General features: G+C 39.9%; 1 protein-coding gene across 1 annotated transcript in view; it reads right to left on the reverse strand.

Moving 5' to 3' along the window:
* Positions 1-219: 219 nt before the first annotated feature.
* The window catches only part of LOC148072703 (PDZ domain-containing RING finger protein 4-like), a 66891-nt gene continuing 46197 nt past the window's right edge, over positions 220-20913 (reverse strand). Inside the window, exons 3-8 of the mRNA XM_087797103.1 lie at positions 18649-18751; positions 11789-11887; positions 8679-8741; positions 6897-6998; positions 5371-5499; positions 220-2802 (exon numbers count right to left, since the gene is read on the reverse strand). Of these exons, the coding sequence (XP_087653229.1) occupies positions 1342-2802; positions 5371-5499; positions 6897-6998; positions 8679-8741; positions 11789-11887; positions 18649-18751 (1957 nt within the window). The 3' untranslated portion in view covers positions 220-1341. The remainder of the gene's footprint in view (positions 2803-5370; positions 5500-6896; positions 6999-8678; positions 8742-11788; positions 11888-18648; positions 18752-20913) is intronic.

Raw genomic sequence — 20913 nt, forward strand, 5'->3', positions numbered from 1 at the left:
CTATATTACTCATGTGTAGTATCAATATTTCATATTATAATTGTCATTTAACCATTCCACGCCTCTAAGACACAAGAAAATAGTACTTTGAAATAATGGATGTTGCTCAAAAACATACCACTACCAAATACTGCAATATAAACAAAATATTCTTTAATGATTGTATAACATCTTGAATATTATAAGTTAAATGTTGGAATAGAAAAACAACAACCAACATTTTACCAAAAACCAATAATTTATTTCTTTTCACCATCATAACACATTTCAACTGGATACAAATTTGTCAACTACTCATTACTCAAAATTAGACATTGACCCAAAACAAATACAGGAATTTGTTTAAAATGTCAAATATACAATACCCAGATGGTCAGGAGGATGAAATAAAACCTTCACTGGCTGAGTCCTGCTCAGTGGCAACAATCCTGATGGTTTGGTAAAGTAGATGCCGACAATATGAAGTCATCAGCATGTGCTGGAGTCTAATACTGAAATTACGTAATTTCGTAATTGGACAAAAACACATTTCGAGTCACTTTTTCTACTCTGAGTTGTTTATTCAGAACCCCTTAATTTCCACTGTTTTTGTTTTCAGCACTTATGATGATTTTGGGACATCACATACTTACAATACTCTCGCCAGAGATTGATTCTGCTACATTCTAGAACACTTTGAAGTTTAATTCAAAGCCATGTTTTGGGCGAAGATCCAGTAAATAATGAAAATAGAATGAATTGTTTTCAGCTTCTCCTAGCTACCAGAGTCATGGAGCAACAGAACATTTCTAATCTTGAGGATGGCCAGTCGATTGCCTTGCAGAGAGACACAAATGGTCAAATAAGAATGACATACATGTTTTGGAACTTTTGGATTTGAACCTTGGATAATATAATTGAAGCACTGTACCGCATTTTATCACCATTCAAATATGTTATAACCATAAAAAGATTATCCTTTCATTTCAATTTCTAGTTAAGGACCAAATAAAACTGTATTTTCTTCCAAATTGTCATGATAACATTTGTGTTTATGGTTCCGTTGTCATTGAGATACAAAAGAATATTCGTCAGATGGATAGTTATGATACAAATAAATAAAAAACGGTATACAGTATCAAAATAATTGTATTGCTCGATTCCATAGAAAAACATTTTTTCAGTTTTGTGTTGTGGGAAAACAACTGTTAAAATGAGTAAAATGCTGCGATATCACTGACAAACTCTGTACAAAATGCTTTTCTTGAGTTACAAATGTGAAAAATATTCCTGTCATCCTCATAAAAACGCCACCTTGAACGAGGCAAATATATTCTACCAATCAGGTAGAGAGTGTTTATCTTACACAGTAGTGACTGAGAGGAAGGCATTGTGTACTTTGGCCCCTTCAGGAGCTTTGGTACCATGAGTCATCAGCTCCTGGATGGTCATCCAATTGTCCAGAATCTTTTTGTTGCGCTTCTTGTTCATCTTCTTGTGGCTGAGCTCGATGATGCTGACCTCCTTGCGCCCTTCGCCGCTGCTCTGAGGGTTCTCTTTCAAGCTCTCCAGACGACTGCGCTGCATGAACTCTCGCCTCTGCCTCTGCTCCTTGGCTCGGACCAGATGCTGCTTCCTCTCCTCTTTGCTCCAGTATCTCCCCATCTTCATTTCGCTCATGGCGTCGTCGTCCGTGGTCATTCCTCCGCTGCGCTCCTCCTTGATCTTCAAGGCTCGCTCCCTGAGGATCTTGTCTCTCACCGGCCTCTTGGTGATGTAACGTGTGCCGTCACTGCGGATCTTCACCTTCCACTCCATCTTGGGCTCATTAGTGGGTCCCTGGGGTTCCTTGCAGACGCTGAGAAGGCTGAGCTGGCTCTGTGCGTACTCCACGGCCGAGCGCTCCTGGATCAGCTGCATGTAGCTCTGGTAGTGGCGGGCGTGCGCCGGGATGGTGGCTTGTCGTTGCTGGGCACTGTGTGACGGTGAGAAGTACGGTATTTGGGAAACTAGAGGTTTGAGTTTTTTCCTCCTCTCCTCGTCAGGTAGGATGGTTTGGTCCGACCCGGAGGGGTTGCTGTGGTCGGGGCTGCTACTTTTGCCGGCGAGTTGAAGGAGACACCCGGGCGTGGGGCTCAAGTTGATGGAGTGGCCGGTGGCGAGACCGCTGCAGAGATTCCTCTGGTTGGTCACGCTCACCATCCTCTGCATAGAGTGTTCAGGGGATCGGTCCATCGCCAGAGGGGTACTCCTCGAGCTCTCTGCAGTGTTGTAGGCACTGGAACTGTCTTTGTCAGATTTCTCAAGCCTCTCATTAATGTCCCCTAGCTTGGTCCGTGTCAAGTCACTCCGGTGAAGGCTTTGGGTTTTGGTAGAGGGAGCAGAGAAGCCTTTCGAGGGCGACTGCTTCCCCTTTCGTAGTTTGTGCGCTTGCATGATGTTCTGACATTCAAGCTCGATGCTCCTCAGCTCTTCGTTGAGCATCCGGAGCTCGTGCTGGACCCCCCCCTGTTCCCCGACGCTGCACTCGATGGTGCTGCGGCGGCTGTAGAACAGGTCGTATTCACCACTGTTGCGGATTTGACACTTGAGCTCCAGGAGTTGCTGGAAACTGTCGCCCTCCATCTCCTCCTCGTCCTCCTCCAGCCGTGTCGAGCCCGTGCTCCGGTGAGTGTCCCTGTTGTCTCTCAGGCACTGAGACAAGCGCTTCTGGATCTGGGCCAGGACGTTATTCTCAGAGTTCTCCATTCTTTCCCTAAGGTTGAGTCCATTGTCCCGGTACTTGTGGAGTGTGGAGCAGGTGGGCTTGTCGTCTTCTGACCTCTGCAATGAAACAGAAGAAAATAATAAGTAAAAATGTGTGAGCTATAAGGATTCTATGAAATCCCAGCAAAGTTTAACTAGGAATATAAAAGAGTTGATCAAATACTTGTCTGTACTTTAAAGAATAAATCAAAAACCAGACGGACATGGCTTGTCAACCAATTTATGATCCATATAAAATGTGGGGATATGAACTTCAAAGTGTACTTGAGCAGATACCGTTATGAGGGCGGTTCAAGATGGGGTCGCCGCTCGGCTGAAACAGATAGAGTCTGAGCACATAAGTCTTAAAAATTCCCTTTTTTCGGTTTAATTGAATTTTTTATTTGTTAAGGCAGGTTCTTTCAACTCCAGACGGGTACCTCTGTTCTTGAGTTTAAAATGGCTGATGTAACAACTGGGTAGTCTGGTTACTGATTTTAAAAGTCAGAACAAAAATATCTAAGGCGGACAAAAAGACATTCTTCTTTACGTTTGAATTTTTCTTGACATTTAAGTAATGAATGTGGACTTTGACAATTATGGGAATCATCTCTTTAATGATAAGGAGTATCTACATTTAATTTGTCGTTTTTCAATATATTACAATATGTTATCACACTATGAGCTGTCAAAGTCAAACACTTTTATTCACGGAAATAACTAAAGTAAAAAAAAAAGCTGCGGTCAGTGGTTGGAAAAATAAACGTTACTAACAAATCATATGGATACTCGTCCACCATTCTACACACATGATGGATGCAGATGAAACATTGTTCATGGTCCAGATAAATATTACCCCGCAGTTTGTATCATAATCTGGTCTGGTAACTTTCATAAGTCTCCAAACATCATTTGTTTTAACCCTTCTGTTATCTCAGGGTCAAGGTGACCCGAAAACAAATGTCTTTATGGTATCCCTTGTGTTGTCTCTGGGTCAAAGTAAACAACCTCCATCACTGCATATTTATTTATGGAAGCCAGGAAGGGTCATTCATCTTGACCCTGAGATAACACAATAGATACCACAAACACATTTGTTTTCGGGTCACCTTGACCTCGAGATAACGCAAGGGTTAATAATAGTTGAATTAATTAGGAAGAATTACTTTTGTCCCACATTTTTGCCAGCAGAAGTAAAGTACTACCAAGCTCTCAATATGCAGCAAACATTACATTGCACACAGTCTTGCGAATGTGACCTGGAGCTATTTTGTATTCCATCAGAATATGTATCCTGCTTCACTGGGCAGTGCATATAGAAGGACTGAGATGCTTCTCCAGTGCAGCAAAAAAAATAAAATAAACACATTTTGGAATAAATTAACTTAAAGTTAATGTTTAAATGTTGGTTGTGACTTTAAAGCTGGGATTTACATTTACACTCATGACATTATTGTTGATTATATGAAACATTAAGAGTGTTAGTTCACCCTAAATTCACTCATTTTCTACTCACCCTCATGTCGACTAAGGGTTGGCATTCTTTTCAGAATAATATGTTCTCATATGTCAATTTTAAAAAGTGACTGGCGCCCAAGCACAAACTTCCTTAAAAAAATTCAAATAAACCTCTATACTTTTCATATGTAATGTCCATCTTGATGAGAAAAAATGTAATGTTTTAGGCTTGTTTGTGGCAGATGTTTATAGAATAACAGGAAGTAGGAACAGAAATTAGACTCTGGAAGTGGTCAAGTCTTTTTGGAGGAAGTTCCACCCTGGGCGCTCAGTGGCTACATTAAAATGAAAGTTAATTTTAAACTGTAAAAAAGAACAGATTTCTCAGAAAATAATCCCAACCCTTAGGCGACATGAGAGTGAGTAGAAAATGAGTGAAGTTTGAATTTTGGGTGAAATAACCCTTTACTTTAAGCTGGTTAAGTTTCCAACCCAATAACTCCGTGGCTAATCCACACCAAGAGCATCCTTCGGTCCAACAGTGACGTGGGTGCAGCTGGCTGTGGATGATGGTTCAGGGACAGTATATAAAGTGAATAATAGTGTCTGCTTCATTCGGAGGAATATTGTGTGTTAAATATTTCATTAGCACGGGAGGCCTAATGATTTTCCTTGTCTCTGGGCTCCGCGCTATCAAAGTTTAAATCCTTCACATTTGGGAAACAACAAACAAGTCACTGTTTACGATGCTACGACTTCAAACAATCTGCAACATCAGTTGTGGAGGTTTTGTGTGGAACTCTTGTATACACAGTTATTACTTCTGGGATTGCTCCTCTTTGCTTTCCAGTCTTTGAAGTGGGATTAATATGCATCACTGTCGGCCAACAATCTTTTTAACAAAAGAGAATTCTGAAACATGATTATTAATATTTGGAATGGAAATTGACAATCTTTTCCCTCGTCATGAATATTTCCCACTCAAGGTCAAATCAGAAAAGTTTGATGCCGTCTTTTTTTTTTGGCAGAAGTCTATCCTCTGTTCGGGTGAATATTGACTTGTGAATAATAAAAACGGTGATTCTGAGATAAGAGCTGTGTATTCTAGTCCGTCAGACAGCGAGAGTTCACGTGTTGCTCATATTCTCATGAATGCAGTCACCCACATACTCGTCTCTGCCGTCTGACCTGCTCGTGCTCCTGCTCCTCCTGCAGAGCTGCCAACTCCAGCTCCTCGCGCTGCTGCTCCTCCAGCATTTCCATCTTCAGCTGCTCCAAGAACTCGCTGTGCTCATCGTCCAGCCACGCCTCCTCAAGCTAGACGAGTTCAAAAGAAACCATATAGATTCAGAAAACAATTTATAAAATTGCACTTATTTCTCCGGGTGTCTTGTATGTGACACCAAAACCTAGCCTCTATAGGAAGTCTTGTCAAATGAAACATCTTTCACAAGGAGGGAAGAGTTTAGGTTTGTTGGTAGCAAGAAGTAATCTCTTTCTGTTGTACAAAGTACAGCAGTTGCTCCGCTTCATTTTAAGAAGCCAATAGAAGCCAATACTTGTAAGTCCTTGTATGACAACATTTCCTCTTAGTCAACTGCCTTGGGTTTGGTTGAAGCAAGCTACATCTTAACCCTAGTGTTATCTCAGGGTGACCCAGAGGTCCGAAAACAAATATGTTGTGGTATCCCTTGTGTTGTCTCTGGGTCAAGGTGAACGACCTCCACCACTGCATATGTATTTATGGAAGCCAGGGAGGTCGTACACAATACCATACACATTTTTCTTTTCAGGCCACCGGGTCACCTTGAGATAGCACAAGGTTTTAAGTCTAACTTTTTAAAGACTTTCATCACCATTTCATAATTTTGATAAGTTTAAATAAAAAAGATATTTTTTTCACATCCCACAGATTTCTTTGGCAGAACATTTCCTGAATTTGTTGCAACAAAATTCCTGAAAGGATTTTTACTATATTGTTTTTAGTAAATACAGTTTTTTGTCAACACTTTAAACACACAAAAATAGACTATACAAATGGGAAAATACTGGAAGAATATTATATATCATCCTATCTAATTTTTTACATTTATTCAACAAATTAATCTTGACATTTTTTCAGTTAAAATGTCATGTGTTGGTTTTAACAGGTTTTTCTAATACACCTCTTGTGGGCAGTGTGTTGAATAGAAGAGCCAGTCCTGAAAGAAGTAATTTGGTGAAATAGTTCTGAATCTTGACCCTCAGCACTCTTTTATGTCGATGTTTTTCAGGAGCAGTGCCATGACAAGAGACTGGTCCTCATCTTTAAAACATATCTCCCTAATAATAACAATTTTTAGCCAATATACTTGAATAGGCAAAGACGGCCACCTTTGACCTAGTCACTCTGCACCATTCGTCATCTTCTGGTGGGCTCGATGGGAGCTAAATGGAATCCATATCTCAAAGCTTCAGATTTTACAATTACAACCCGTCTACTATTGCTGCTGGCTCATCTGCACCGCGGCAGAGTGCCTTACTTATATCGGCCTTGGGCCTGAACTCACTTCACATTAGCATGCCATTAGCTTTTATGGCGTACTGTTGGAAGTCAATTACAGTGGCAATACATAAAGATAAAACATGATGAGACGTCTCAGCGGTGGGGATGGAAAGAAGAGCACAGCAGACGGATACAGTAAACTCACTTATATATATAAGTCCCGTCTCACCTGCATCTCCGGTCTGGCCACCAGCAGGACGATGGTCCGACACTCGTCGTTGGACAGCGCAGCCATCGCCTCCTCTCTGTCCTGCACATCCTGGCCGTTGATCTGAAGATGACAATCATAAATAAATCATTGGTGTGCTTGAGGTGGAAACGATTTCCAAAAAACACAACCTCCAATACAAACACTTTAAAAAACCTGTAGAAAACAGTTTGGGTCGAAGGGGTGATTTCTCACAGGTAATTGTTTGCTCCTCGTGCTCCTATCTAATGTGAGGCAGGACCCGCCGTGATTATAAATGTGCCACTGGCTGTGGGCAGAAGCAGCTGTTGTGTTGACCAAGTATACGACTATGTACATACATCCAGCAGTACAATTAACTGCCCAGTGACAGGAAGCGTCCATCTTTTTGCTGGCAGAGTAATGGCCCTGTCACCGGCGGATAATAGCGCTACAGTACTGGTCTGCCTCCAAAACTCACACATACACTCTAATAACTCAAATCAGGAACACATGCTCCATGTTGGCCGGCAATTAAAGGAACAGTGCTTCCTCAAAGAGATTCATTTCTTGAGCATGTATTCCTCTCTACACATGCACAGGATTCATAAAACTGAAATTCTTGACCGTACATTGTGTATTAATGTCGTCTGAAAATGTACAAACAAGCAGAAAATGCAAATCGGTTTGGTTTGTACTTTGTTGTCTTAGCGTAAACTGTTGTTTGTTTTATTACTTTCCTCTTCGATTCTTGCCAACACAACAACTTTTGAGCTTGTAGTCTCCTGTTTCTTTATTGTAATTACCTCATTGTTAAAGTGATATAAGTAAAAATATAAGATGAGTTTGTTTTTGGATTAGTAATTCTTGTTTTAAACTACCACAAGAAGGTTATATGATTCTCCATGTTTATCTATCCGTCATCATGATGATTATTAACATTTTATTTGAATTTTTGCTAACGTGCCAAGGAACAGGTGATTGCATTTAGTAGTTATTTGACACACATAAACAACATCACTCCGTCTTTAGTCCAAAACAAGCTGTGCTTGGGTGTACTGTGTTGTGCAGGTGAGTACCAGAGTTCCTGCCCCTTGCTTTCCCAATGGACTCACTTAGTAGTGTAACGATATTTCAAATGCTAAAAATTGTACCCAATTGAATCGACAAAATAAATATATGGCAATTATTTGGTTACCAAAAAACATATTGAATCCCTAAATAGATGTAAATGATCTGTAAAGTGCTTTTTTAAAATCCAATTTTTGTAACATAAATGGTTCAGCTCATCAGGAGATCATGATGCATCAATATCATATTATATAAGTTTGAAAATACTCCACAAGCTATGATACCATTAGTACCATGGGAGAAATGAATGGAAAAAAACCCAAAACAAGCTAATACATGTATAACAATAAAATGCACCAACACAGTAGTACACTGCAGATGTAATTGTTTTACTTGAATCTTAATGTATATATTAATGACAATACATTGACCAGCAGAAGGAAGCAGAGAGCCATTGAACCATAAGATCTTGTGGTGGGACTCTTGAAAAACCCCCGAGTGCTCAGTGTAACCATTAGGACTGCCAGGGGGGCATTTCTCCATCTCTAACAGACACAGCAAGGGAGTCTCCCCCTGGCCCCCTTTAATATGGGGCCATTAAAAATGTATGTTTTCTCATGCTGGGAGAGTGAGGTTCGCTGTGACGAATTAAAGAATCGTCTTGGTGTACAAGATATTCTTGAGGGATCCACTAGGGGGCTTTTGCAAACGTACCTGCAGAATACGATCTCCCTCTCGGATTCGCCCGTCTTTGGCAGCTATACTGTTGGGACAGACCTGAAGGGAAGAAATAAGAACAATTTAAGTCTGGATAAATGTTTATTTTAATTGAACCCCAGAAGACCCAAGAGAGTGCGAAGAAGCTTGATATCTAAAGATAGAAGGTAGAACATAGAAGCAGACACTTCTGGTAGTGATAGTCTGATAAAGCTTCATGAAGCAGTATCATTATTTCCAGAGCCCACTAGATGGCAGTCTCTGCTCTATTTTTTTCTTAGTTTTGAACAACTGTACTAATGAAACATCACATCATTTTAAAACTGATGGCGCCACCATATACATGTAAGGTGTCGACAAGAACAGCAGCCTCTCCAGTAGCTTCGCAGCAACAATCAATAACGATCAATAATCTTACTCATTTTTTATTAATATTCTTTATTATAATGTTTTCGCTGGATACTTTTGAACATGGAGAGAATTCTCTTGTTTATTCAAGAGAGGATCTGCTGTCACTGAAGTCAATGGCACGGGCTGGAGATCTTCATAATATCCCAATGGAACTTCAGCGGCGGTATCGTGGATGTAGAGCTGCCAAGAGAATAAAGGCTAAGCTAACGGACAATCGGAGACATCACAGACCATCTATCCCCATGATCACGATGGGGAACGTCAATTCAACTCCGAGCTAAGTCTCGTCCAGAAGTATGTAGTAAGACGTTACTGCCATTGTTGGATGCATCAGGGACAACAGCGAGGACGAGTACAGGAGTCTGACACATGACTTTGTGGACTGGAGTGAGGAGATCACTGGACAAACAACTGTCCATCATGGATGATGACAGTCATCCTCTGAACACTGTCATCGGTGAGCAGAGAAGCAGATGGAGCACGAATGCTCCTTCCCAGATGCAACACTAATTGACTCAGGTACTCATTCATTCCTCGTAGTCTGTTTGGGGGCAGGAGTGGAGTGAAAAGATGATATCCCATGTTAATCTTTGTATCCTTTGTGTTTGTTATTTTTTCTTTGATCTATGTTCTTTATATTAAGACTCAGATTGCGTAATCTTGGACTTTCTTATTATTACCCTTTTTGCTCATTCTTGTTTAAGAATCTGTGTTGCTGTGTGCTGGCTGGAAAAACAATTTCCCGAAAGAGACCTCCAGAGGGATCAATAAAGTTCATCCATCCATCCATCCATCCATCCATCCATCCATCCATCCATCCATCCATCCATCCATCCATCCATCCATCCATCCATCCATCCATCCATCCATCCATCCATCCATCCATCCATCCATCCATCCATCCATCCATCCATCCATCCATCCATCCATCCATCCATCCATCCATCCATCCATCCATCCATCCATCCATCCATCCACCCACCCACCCACCCACCCATCCTTCATGATTGCATCACAAAGCGACTGGATGTGAGAGATCAGTAACATCCCGCTTAAAAACGATTCATCTCACTTCATTTGAAAAATGTATATGTTGCCGGTGAGCTCATCTGTCATAACCGTAAAGGACTAAAGTTTGTCAGGTGAATCTTTCATCTGCGCTAGTAAAGCCAGGGCGTTAGGGGAGGATGACGAGCTTTGGTGCTACATCATGGTCATTGTCTGGACCTGAACACAGGGACAGAAAGCTCTTTTAATCTGCCATGAATTATATGTAGCTGTGTTTTCAACATCGTGAGTTACAGGTGCATCTCATTTTAAGGAATAAAATAAATACAAACTATCCTGCTTGTTTAAAAAAGAGGTTAGTGGGAACTTGTGACAACTTTTCATATCCACCAGGTAGCTATTAAGAGAAAAAGACTGCAGCTTAAAAAAACTGTTTAACTTTGACCTTCTATGTACTTGACTCAGTTTGTCTATTCTCCTGCAAGATCAGAGCCCCCATTACCTCGTCTAACACCTCCTGTGTACAGTGACATTCACCCCCTCATTTCAATGCTGCACACTTCCCCTGGGCCTCTTTGCAGAGCAAACTCTTAAAAAGAATCACACAGCTAAGATTTATATTCTGCTCAGCTCTTAAAAAAACACCTTTCAGGGGCTCAGTCATCTTCAAACGAATGTGAGAGAAAGTTGAGGAGAGAATTTTCTACGCTTGCAACAAGTGAATGGTTTTGGTTGGTAGTAGAGGAGACGCTTCTTTTCTATTAATACATTTGACTGACTGTGATTGGTGATGTAATAAACCGCTGGAGACACAATTAAAATGAAGACACAATTCTTAAGCAAATATATCCATAGTGAACATATTGTTCTTATATGTTTCCTTACATTAAAGAGGTTGAAAGAAATGCTCCAGAGCTGCTTGTACAGCGGACCATCCGTGGGCATGACCAAAGCACTTCTTTCATCAACAAATCAACAGAAATCCCGAGCAGACGTATTACCTCAACAGTACTTCTTTTGGTCAGATGTTTCTGCGTATATTTGATCCAATTTTACTGTAAAAGCTCATCACCGAGCTTCACTTCCCAGCATGTTGCTATGGTAACATGCTGGGAATATAATAAACTCGATTAGTTGGGGCGTATTTTGATATTCTGAGTTGCACTTCACATCGACCTTTCTCTTAAAAAATGAGGAAATATTTGCCGACATTGAGAACAAATGTTCTATTTCAAACGTGTGCACAAAACTTCTTCACAGCCTCAAGGAAACTCTTGAGATGGCAGAAGATTTTTCAAAGCTAATTATTATTATTATATCTCGCCCTCACGTCACCCTTCTGACAACATTGTCAGAGCTTTCACTGCACTTAAAACACATTCTCCCCCTTCCTAGTCTCCTACATCTGCTCTTTCCAGCCGAAGAACGCGGGAGATAATGAAAATAAAAATGGATGTGCAAGGATCAATAGATGGACAGGGATTGAAGTGGTTGTCTGTTTTTCAAGCACATAGTGTTGCATCAACTCCATGAAAAGTTCAACATGAGTTTGATTGATTGTTACTGTTCATTTATTCAGTTCAGTTTGGTTTGTTCTCCTAATCCAACGAAACACATGCAGTTTACAGACAGAATGTTGTTTATACAAAATCATTAACTCGACAAGTTCTGGTCTGACTTCAACTCACCTCGCTCACATAGATGGCCACGTCTTCTTCCTCGTCTGTCCGATAGCACAGAGTCAAGCCCAACTTCTCTTGGCTGCTGAGTCGACACAACTCCACTTCCTGAAACAAAACAAAAAATATATATATATGAATACAATGCAGCCTTCATTTTCTCCACAACCCACAGAGGGAATCATCCTAAGAAAATTAATAAATGTATGAATAAATGAAATACTTTTTGGTCTAATCACCAAGTGATTGTATTTTAATGTGCTAAAAAAAACAGTCATATACTAATCTGTACTCGTAACACAAACTCAGTGTAATTTTATCATCATACTAGGCCCCTTTTTAATTTGTTTCATTAGGTTTGGAGCCATCTATTAAAAATGTCAATGTCTTTGCTAAAAGGCTGTCATCGGCCTTGGATGCCATCAAACTCACTCATTAACTCGCTGAAGGAAGGGACATGCAATTCTCTTTGAAATGGCTTCACAAATTCTGTGCAGGAACAGCAAGAGAACGAGATTAAAGACCAGGTTTGGGACATGCCGGAAATGCAGAGGAAGCTCCCTCAATGACTACCAGTTAGTTGGGGAGCTCTAATTGGATCATGTTTTTCTGATATGAAGTTGTTTATTTTTTCCAGGCTTAATTTTCTCTGTGGAATAGAATTTCCAAACAGTCATTGAGCCTGAATCACAAACTTTATCTGAAGTTCAGGAGTTTGGAAGTGTTTGATGATGAAAGTCATTCCGCCGCTTGCAGCTCTCCATCAGTGGGCTTTTGATAAATGTCAGAGGACCTCAAGTTGTTTTTTTCTTTTAAGCTATTGCCAAGTATGTAGAAAAATTCAGCTATTAATAAACTTCGAATATGCAAATATGACTGGATAAAAACATTGGATCCAGTATCATGAGCTCCCACAGTGTCCCAGGAGCAGAGCTCAACAGCGTATTGAATTACAAATAAGCAACCCTGAAATCCCATTGCATCAGAATCACTAACAGGAATCATTAACAGCACCAAATAACATGTAACGTCCAACACATTGAAGCCTGACATTTGTCGAGAGATATAATCATTGTGGGTTAACATTTTTCTTTACTCCTGGACTTGTCAGTCAGGGTCATAGAACATGTTTACATGCCATAGAACATGTTTGCAAGAGGTCCACTTGAACTGACACATGCCAACAATGGATCAACTAGTGTGAGCTCCTCATGTTAGTCGTTTGAATTCATCCTCTCGTTTTTTTATTCGTAGATAAATGAGGATAGGATTGTTAGGTGTAAGGTTTATCTTCTGGCTCATTCTTACACTACAGAATGTGATGCCAACTTGATAGAAATTCACCAGTTTCACCCTTATTTCCTCATCAATAATTGTAACTGCATTGCAGCTAACTTAAACCGATTTGACTGTCCAATCCTTCAATTTCTTGCTTAAAAGATAACATCGATTTACGGTTAATCCCTAAACAGCTAATTCTAACCGAAGCAAAGATAAGCGCCATCATCTGCGAACAGGGTGACACATATCTAGGCAACTGACTTCTCTGACAATGTAAAATATAATGGAATATATATGAATTGCCAGGTGCTTTAATTGAAAGGTCAATTGTTCAAAACTGGTCTGATCGATAATATGTCAACACAGTATATCTGAAATCCCAACGCAAAAAAAGAGATGTAGTTGTGCCAGAACTAACACTGCCCAGCCTGGGCTCCATCCCCAAATTGTGGAGCGTATCGAGGGTATTGGAGGAAATCAAGTGTGAAATGGCCTCTCCTCCCAAGGTCTTCATTAGAGCAGAAACACAGCGACTCTCAGCAGTAGGAGTGAGCTGGTTGAGTGGAGAGGACAGAGGGGTAGAGAGACGAGACCACAGCAAGAGCCCTGGTGGGGTTTAGGAGGGGTCTGACGCACAAACAGAGAGATTCATTTCCCCTCTGACATATGTTGCTTCGATGGTTACACTTGTCAGATATTGCAAGACTGGAAGGGAAGCAGAAGTATGGACAGGGGAGGGTCTGGAGGGGGGGGGTCAGAACTACCAAGTCCCACCTGGTGTTTCGGTCATTCTGCTATTAAAAATGTCTTCCAATTCCCAGGGATGTGATGAATAAAAATAATTAATTACTGCACGAATTCAGCCTTGATCCTACACAATGCATTGTTCCGCACACATGGGTGTCCTCCTCGTGGACCCATCAGTAAGATGATGAATCATCGCCCTACTGCCAAATTCCATTTTCCTACGGGACCACCCTCTGCTGGTAGTGTCTTATTGACCTTGTTGTTTCTCACTGGTGTATCATTGGAACTAAAGTCAGTATTTGTATATTTGGGTAAAGGTGACGAAACATTTTACTGTTGGCGTGTTAGAAAACATCGATACAGGGGTATATAGCTATATTCTTTTTCCACGATTGTGTATCTATATTTGAAAACATTTTTTATTTTCAAAATTGGTTTATTTCTTACATTTTTCACAATAGTTCTTTTGTGGTTAATTGTTCAATAAAGGGAGTGTAAAACAAAAAACAATTCGTTTTTTATTTAAAATTTTCAAAGCCATCATTCTTGTATTGCAGTTAAACCTCAAGAATAAAGAAGGCATGACAAATCATTGCATGCGTAACTGATTATAACCTCATTTTCTAAGGAGACAGCCTTACTGAAAGTGTCCAGTGACATCATGATGTCTGGGTCTGTGTAACAGTGGTTCTCATCATACCTTTCTAGGTGCAGTTTCAGTGTATCTGCCAATCAGGTTTGAATTGACGCATCTGTTGTGTGGAGTCCCTCAGGGTCCTTTTTTGGTCCTTTATTATTTTTGATGTACTTGATTCCCCTGGGTAAAATCATTCAGAAATTCCTGATATTTTTTTACCACATTTTTGCTGATGACATCCAGCTCTACTGCTCTTTTGAGCCCCGGAGGCTGAACAGCTTAGTCAATTGTTTGCTAGAAAAATCAAACAATGGCTGAGTGAAAATACTTTGCAGCTAAATGTGGATAAAACTGAAACTGTGGTTATTGCTCCTGACGATAAGGTTCCAGGGTTGAGTCAGTACTTCTGATAAACCTGGGTGTTGTATTTGACAAAGACATTTATCTAGTTCAACACTGCTGAAAACTAACCAGAATCAGGATCAATTTAAAAATTCTGGTTCTTACTTTCAGAGCTATTCATGGTCAAGCTCCTCCTTACATCAGTGATCTGATCCAGCCTTACACCCCAGCTCTGGCTCTTAGGTCTGACGATCAGAATCTACTGATGGTTCCACGCACACATTTCAGGACCAGCGAAATCCAGGTTGTTGCTCCTAAGCTTTGGAACGATCTACCTATCCCTCTGTGCTTCAAGAAACATCTTAAGACACTTTTATTCGTGCAGGCTTTTCCCTGATTCTCTGAGACTCCTGTGTTTGTCTCGGTGGTGTCTTGACCTATTAGGTATACATTTTATTAGGGATTGTTTTGATTGTTTAAGCGCTTTGGGACCCTGAACTAGAAAAGCGCTTTACAAATATTACTTACTTACTTTTGGTAAATAGTTTATCGTGTCATATCTGTGACGATGTGAATGAACTGAATATAAACAGTGTGTCCCCACAAAACACAATGAAAACCTCAGGACTTTTGTCGCGTGGGATTGTGAGAAGCGAGTGCAGCATTTGAACTCTTTACCTTAATATATATTGAAGTAAAAAAATCTAATCATCAAAGCAATTGGAATATTGTTTCATGGTTAGTTGATTGGGCAGAGCTATGAATTTCATTTGTGCGGTGGAAGAATAAAGCACCACCTTCAACGTTTCTCCTCCACCCGATGAGATTCAGGATTTTAATAAACTTTCGGGGAATCAGCATCAAATCCTGGAAGATTAGTGCGTGAGGACTGCGAGTAGGAAGAAAATCCAATCATTAGCTCAGTTAAAAATGTTCCTAATGAGCAATCACTTCTGTGGTTGGTAGAGATACCATTAACGTGGCACATATCCTGATGCAACGAAGCAGTCATGGAGGTAATGGGAACCACGGAGACAGCGCACACTTAGCATACCAATTTGGTGTCAGAAGTTGTGGGATATGTCGGTGGGATATATTGTAATCACCTGCAACATTCGTGCAAAGCATCTTGAAAATAAACTGCACAGATCGAGCAGATGCTGATCTTGTTCCAGGTTTTCTCTGATTAAGTGAGACATAAAGCTCGAGGCTTCTTAACGACAACCGTGTGTTTTACACGAAACACACACACACACTATCATTGTTGTTCTGAGACTCACTTGCGGAGAGAAAAACATCCCCCTCGCTCAGGTTGGTCTTCTAATCCAGCAATCTCTCTCCGTGTCTCAGATTTCCTTTTTTCAAACTCGAGCTCTCTATGACGAAATGGCTTTACTAGATTGGAGCTGACAGTGAATTAATGACCACGATGCTGTGATTTCTGGGAGGGATTTGTGCGCCTCATCAAAGCACATGGGTCGCTGTGATAATAATCGCCTCTTTTGATTAGCAGTAATTGAAAACGCAGTCAAACGCGTGTAGATGGCTGCATGTGGCAGAAAGAGAGGACAGACCATCTGAGCTGGAAATACTTCATTTCACCAAAACTCGGTGGAACTAATTCGAGACATGGAGACATGGTAGCGAACAGGCGGATGTTCTTCAACATCAAGGCCTCTAATATATGATGACTGTGTGGTGTGAAATTCCTGCTGTGAAGCCTGGCACAGCCATTAATGGAGTCAAACATCAGAGACAGTTCAGGTCAGGAGGAAAATGCTCATTTCTTGTCTTTACAAATCAATTAACTGAGCAAAACTGTGATGTAAGACCTTAAAACGTGTTGGAATTGAGTTCATAGATGACTGGGGAATCATCTGTCAATCAAAGAAATCTTTGGAAACAACATACCATTGACTTGAAAGGCAACTAATGTGTTGATTTAAGGGTCTCTTAAATTGATCCTGGGCCTTTCTGTTTGTGCAAAACTGTCTTTTAATTGAATATTTAAATTAGAAAATGTGCTTAAGCCCCGCCCTCTGAAGATCTTTATAAACAGTTATTACTTTAAAACGTCATCATGATGAGAGACTTACTGCATCTTAGAGAGGAAGAATTCAACAATTAAATCATGTAAGTAAGTCAGGAGAGTTGCCTTTTCGCGTTAGTTGCCCTTTAAGACAACAATTTACAAACTATACATAACCATAACTATGCACAACCTCCTCCCTAGTCATTTTATTTTTTTGCCACTTACGATTTTTGCCCGCTTTTTGTAATTATATAATATAAGCTTTATAATAATATAATAGCTATAACTTTTTTAGTGTCGTTCATGAAAATGAATAGTTCAGCATGAAATTGGTAAAAAGCAAAACTAATTATGTAGTGCAGTATTTGTTTTCAGCTCTTGCTTGTTTGATTCTTGCACACTCCTTACGGTGACCCAGCCTATTTAGTAACCCTTGTGGTGTCTCTGGGTCAACGTGAACCAAAGGCCTGAAAATAAATGTGTTTGTGATATCCCTTCTGTTGTCTCTGGGTCAAGGTGAACAATCTCCATGGTTTCCAGAAATATATATACAGTGGTGGAGGTTGTAACTAACCTAACTATTGCTCAAGAGGACCAGAAAAGATTATAAAAATATATAAAAAGTTTTCCACTGTAAAATATTATTTTTTGTATTTATATACTGTATGAATGTATGGTTTTTTATTTCTCTGTATTTCTTTCAAAACTGATCTGTTATATCTTATCCTTTGAACTTGGACTTTTTTTTTTAATACCATAAAAGTCATGGGTTTGTACGTGACTTTCAACCAAGATGTTGTCCCTCACGTCATACACACATTGATTTATCTTAACCTTTTAAGTATATATTTTATTGAGTATTGTTTAGGCGCTTTGTGACCCTGGTCTGGAAAAGCGCTCTATAAATAAAAAATACATGCGACACATAAAGTGTATGACTTTATTGTATATAAATGATTAAAGTAGCAACAGATTAGGTCTGACTTTCCTAGTCATGATACCATTCTGCTCTTCTTCTCTTTTCTAAAAAAAATCATACTGACCATTGCAACCTAAAATATATGTTTCATCATGATTAAATCACTTGAGAAAAGAGAACTGTTTGTTTCGTTCACCAAGCATGAAATACAGCATCCGTGTAGAACATTGTTACAGTAACATCGTTTTCGCAAATGCCGATGATGTGTAAGTGAGAATTTCATACATTACATTTGTTTTCATTTGACATGTCTGATCCACATGAGCGCACAAAATCTTTTCAGGGTGTAGCGATAGACTCGGTGAGAGGAAGCATTTGAAAACAATTCCCAATGAAACGAGTGAGCAAAGGAGCACAATAATCATCACGCATTGTACCCGTGTCTCTCAATGACTCGGATATAAAGCACATTAGATCAAAGCGAAGACTGGAGATGGTTTGTTTGTCGCTTCTAGTCACTGTTGCTTCAGATCTCTCGCAGGTGTTGGTTCATTATTCTCCCTGGTGCATGGATGTTACACCATCCCTAACAAATCGTGCCTTATTTTAGCTCGGATGAATACGAAGACAATTCTCATCAACTCTGTAAGGAAGACAGAGTATTTTCTGTGATACTAAAACTTGCACTCATGAAGATGTAATCTGAATTTGTATCAATAGGGGGAACTTGGGCTTAGTTAAGGAAAGCATGATTGGTTTATAGAAAACCAGAGTTTGACTGGTTATACCAGGTTTTAACCGAGGGTTTGTAAAAACCTGCTTCCCAAAAAAATTGCCCCATGTCGTTTCATCATACTGTAAGACAACGATTGTGTCCTGTGAACATGCTCACACAAGCGTGTGGATCTCACCTCGTACTCAAACTCATCTGCTCGGTCCCCGTCAGCTGGCACAGGAGAGAAGTAGTCGGTCCCTTCATAGTAGTCCTGGTCCATTGTGTGGAGAGAATGACAGCTGTCAAGGGAGAACAGGAGACAGAGAAACAAATTTGGGCGTGAGTAAGATCCTTATAATTGTCTTTCAAAAGCGTTAAATACTTCAAGTGACAGGATTTGCTCGGCTTTGTCTTGACTGGAATCGGTTGAATAAAGGATTTGTCAGGGGCTTTTGACTGCAGCTGGAGTGTGTGCGATAAAAGGGAAGACCCTTGTTAATAACAACACAGCCACATCATTTCGCCTCCTTCTCTCGACAGACAAAAACCCACCCACATTGTACAGCGCCACTCCATTGTGGCTCGCGAGGGTCCGGGGGAAGCATACAAGGCATTGTAGCGTCTTCGGAGATAGCAGAATCTGTGCCACACAAGATAGTGGCAGCAGACGAGAAGAACGGAAACCTGTTGTACTTCAGGGGGAGTCTGATGACTTTAAACGCACCTCAATCTTTCACTGACGGAAGCCGATTGGTTGATGTCACAACACTTTATTGATTCATGACAAAAACCAGGGAACACAATTACACATTTACAAGCAGGAAGAGTCACACAAGTAGCTATAAAAGCGTGTTAGAATTTTGCACCTGATATCAGATGAAGAGCCGAAAATAAGACTTTTATGGAACAAATTGATTAAGTTTCATGTCAGCCTGTGGCTGTCGGCTGCCAATAGAAGGTTTTTCATTGTGTCCCTTACCTTTTTTATAGGCCCATTCGCTTTAATCCTCTTGTAAACCATTCATGAGGTACATTTGTGAGCAGTTTTACTCGTGCCAGAGGCAATGTTTACTATATTTACACTCGTCAGTGGCTTTAAGCAGAGAGCAGGTGGATCGCTCCTCACACCCCAGGCACATAAAAGATGATTTTTACAGGCATTATTGATATTAACAATCATTTATGCCTGACATTATAAAAGAGCATTTATATCCTTGGTTTTAACCATGCTGTAATAAGGCGCCTGCAGTTTAATACGACAGTAACCCTGTAATAAACTGGCACTGTGTCTGTTGGTGCCTTAAAAAGCACTAAAAATCATGGAACAGTAAAACAAGAAAATATAGTTGGATGACATTTTTAACTTGACTAGCTCAGCTATTAAGTTATTTTCTTTTATTGCTGCTCTTCTTAGATACTGAAAACTATTGTTTGCAAATACTATCGTATCTTTTTTCTTTATAGACTATGATCTGTCAACCCAGTAAAAGTCCAGTGTGAGCTACTACAAGAACATCTCTGTATATACAGTACAGGTCAATAGTTTGACCAGCAACAAGCTAAACAAGTCTACTATCTGAGCTATGCCGCTCCTAAACTTGATTCTGTTCTGACAGGTATTTTGATGCATGACGGGAAGTTTCTTTTTTAATAGAAGGTATAAAAATTAAGATTGAACAATTCCATATTTTCTTTTGAAAATAACGGATTTCTATATTCTCCTACATTCCACTATCTAAGCAGTTGTGGGGAAAAAACTGTCTTCAAAGAAATGAAAAATAAAAACTACTGTGTAACCTAAAATGTTTTACTTTTTTTTATTCCCAAGAGATGGAACCTAGATATTCCTTTTCCCTCACAGTTTACTGCTCCTGTGAGATGAACCCAATACAAACTAAAATGTCAGATGTGGAAATAATGAAGCCTTTTTTCCCCTTTGTTGTTTTTCAGGAAAATCTCTGGCTGATGCTTTCAATTCCCAAGATTGTCTGCAACACATTTTTAAGCTTCCTTTCAACAAAAGCAGTAAAAATATCTCACTTTGAGATATGGCCGTGCGTGCAGTCCCTGAGAGATGCACGACTATCTGCGTACATCACGGCTTGTTTGTGGAAAATCCTCTGATTACTAACCCACACTTTACCAGCTCACAAAAGACTGAATTTGAATAGATAACATTAAACATAATGAGACATGTTTTCTCTCAGTGGCTCCTGCCTGACCCCTCTTTCTAAGAAATTATTTAGAAGTTGACAGTATAATTTACTATTTCTGAATGATTTGATTTTGTTCAAGTACATTTTAAAGATCTGTCCAGTGGCTATTGTACAATCACAGTTTAAGGTTATTAAACAGGATAGGATTCGGTTTAGAAAATCGAAATAATTCAACCCCCACAGCAAATAAGGTTTATTGGCAAAAATGTACAAATTAGCAACTATTTGCAATAAACAAATCAAAT

The sequence above is a fragment of the Callionymus lyra genome, chromosome 8 (assembly GCF_982586985.1).
Source record: "Callionymus lyra chromosome 8, fCalLyr1.hap1.1, whole genome shotgun sequence".
Lineage (NCBI taxonomy): Eukaryota > Metazoa > Chordata > Actinopteri > Syngnathiformes > Callionymidae > Callionymus > Callionymus lyra.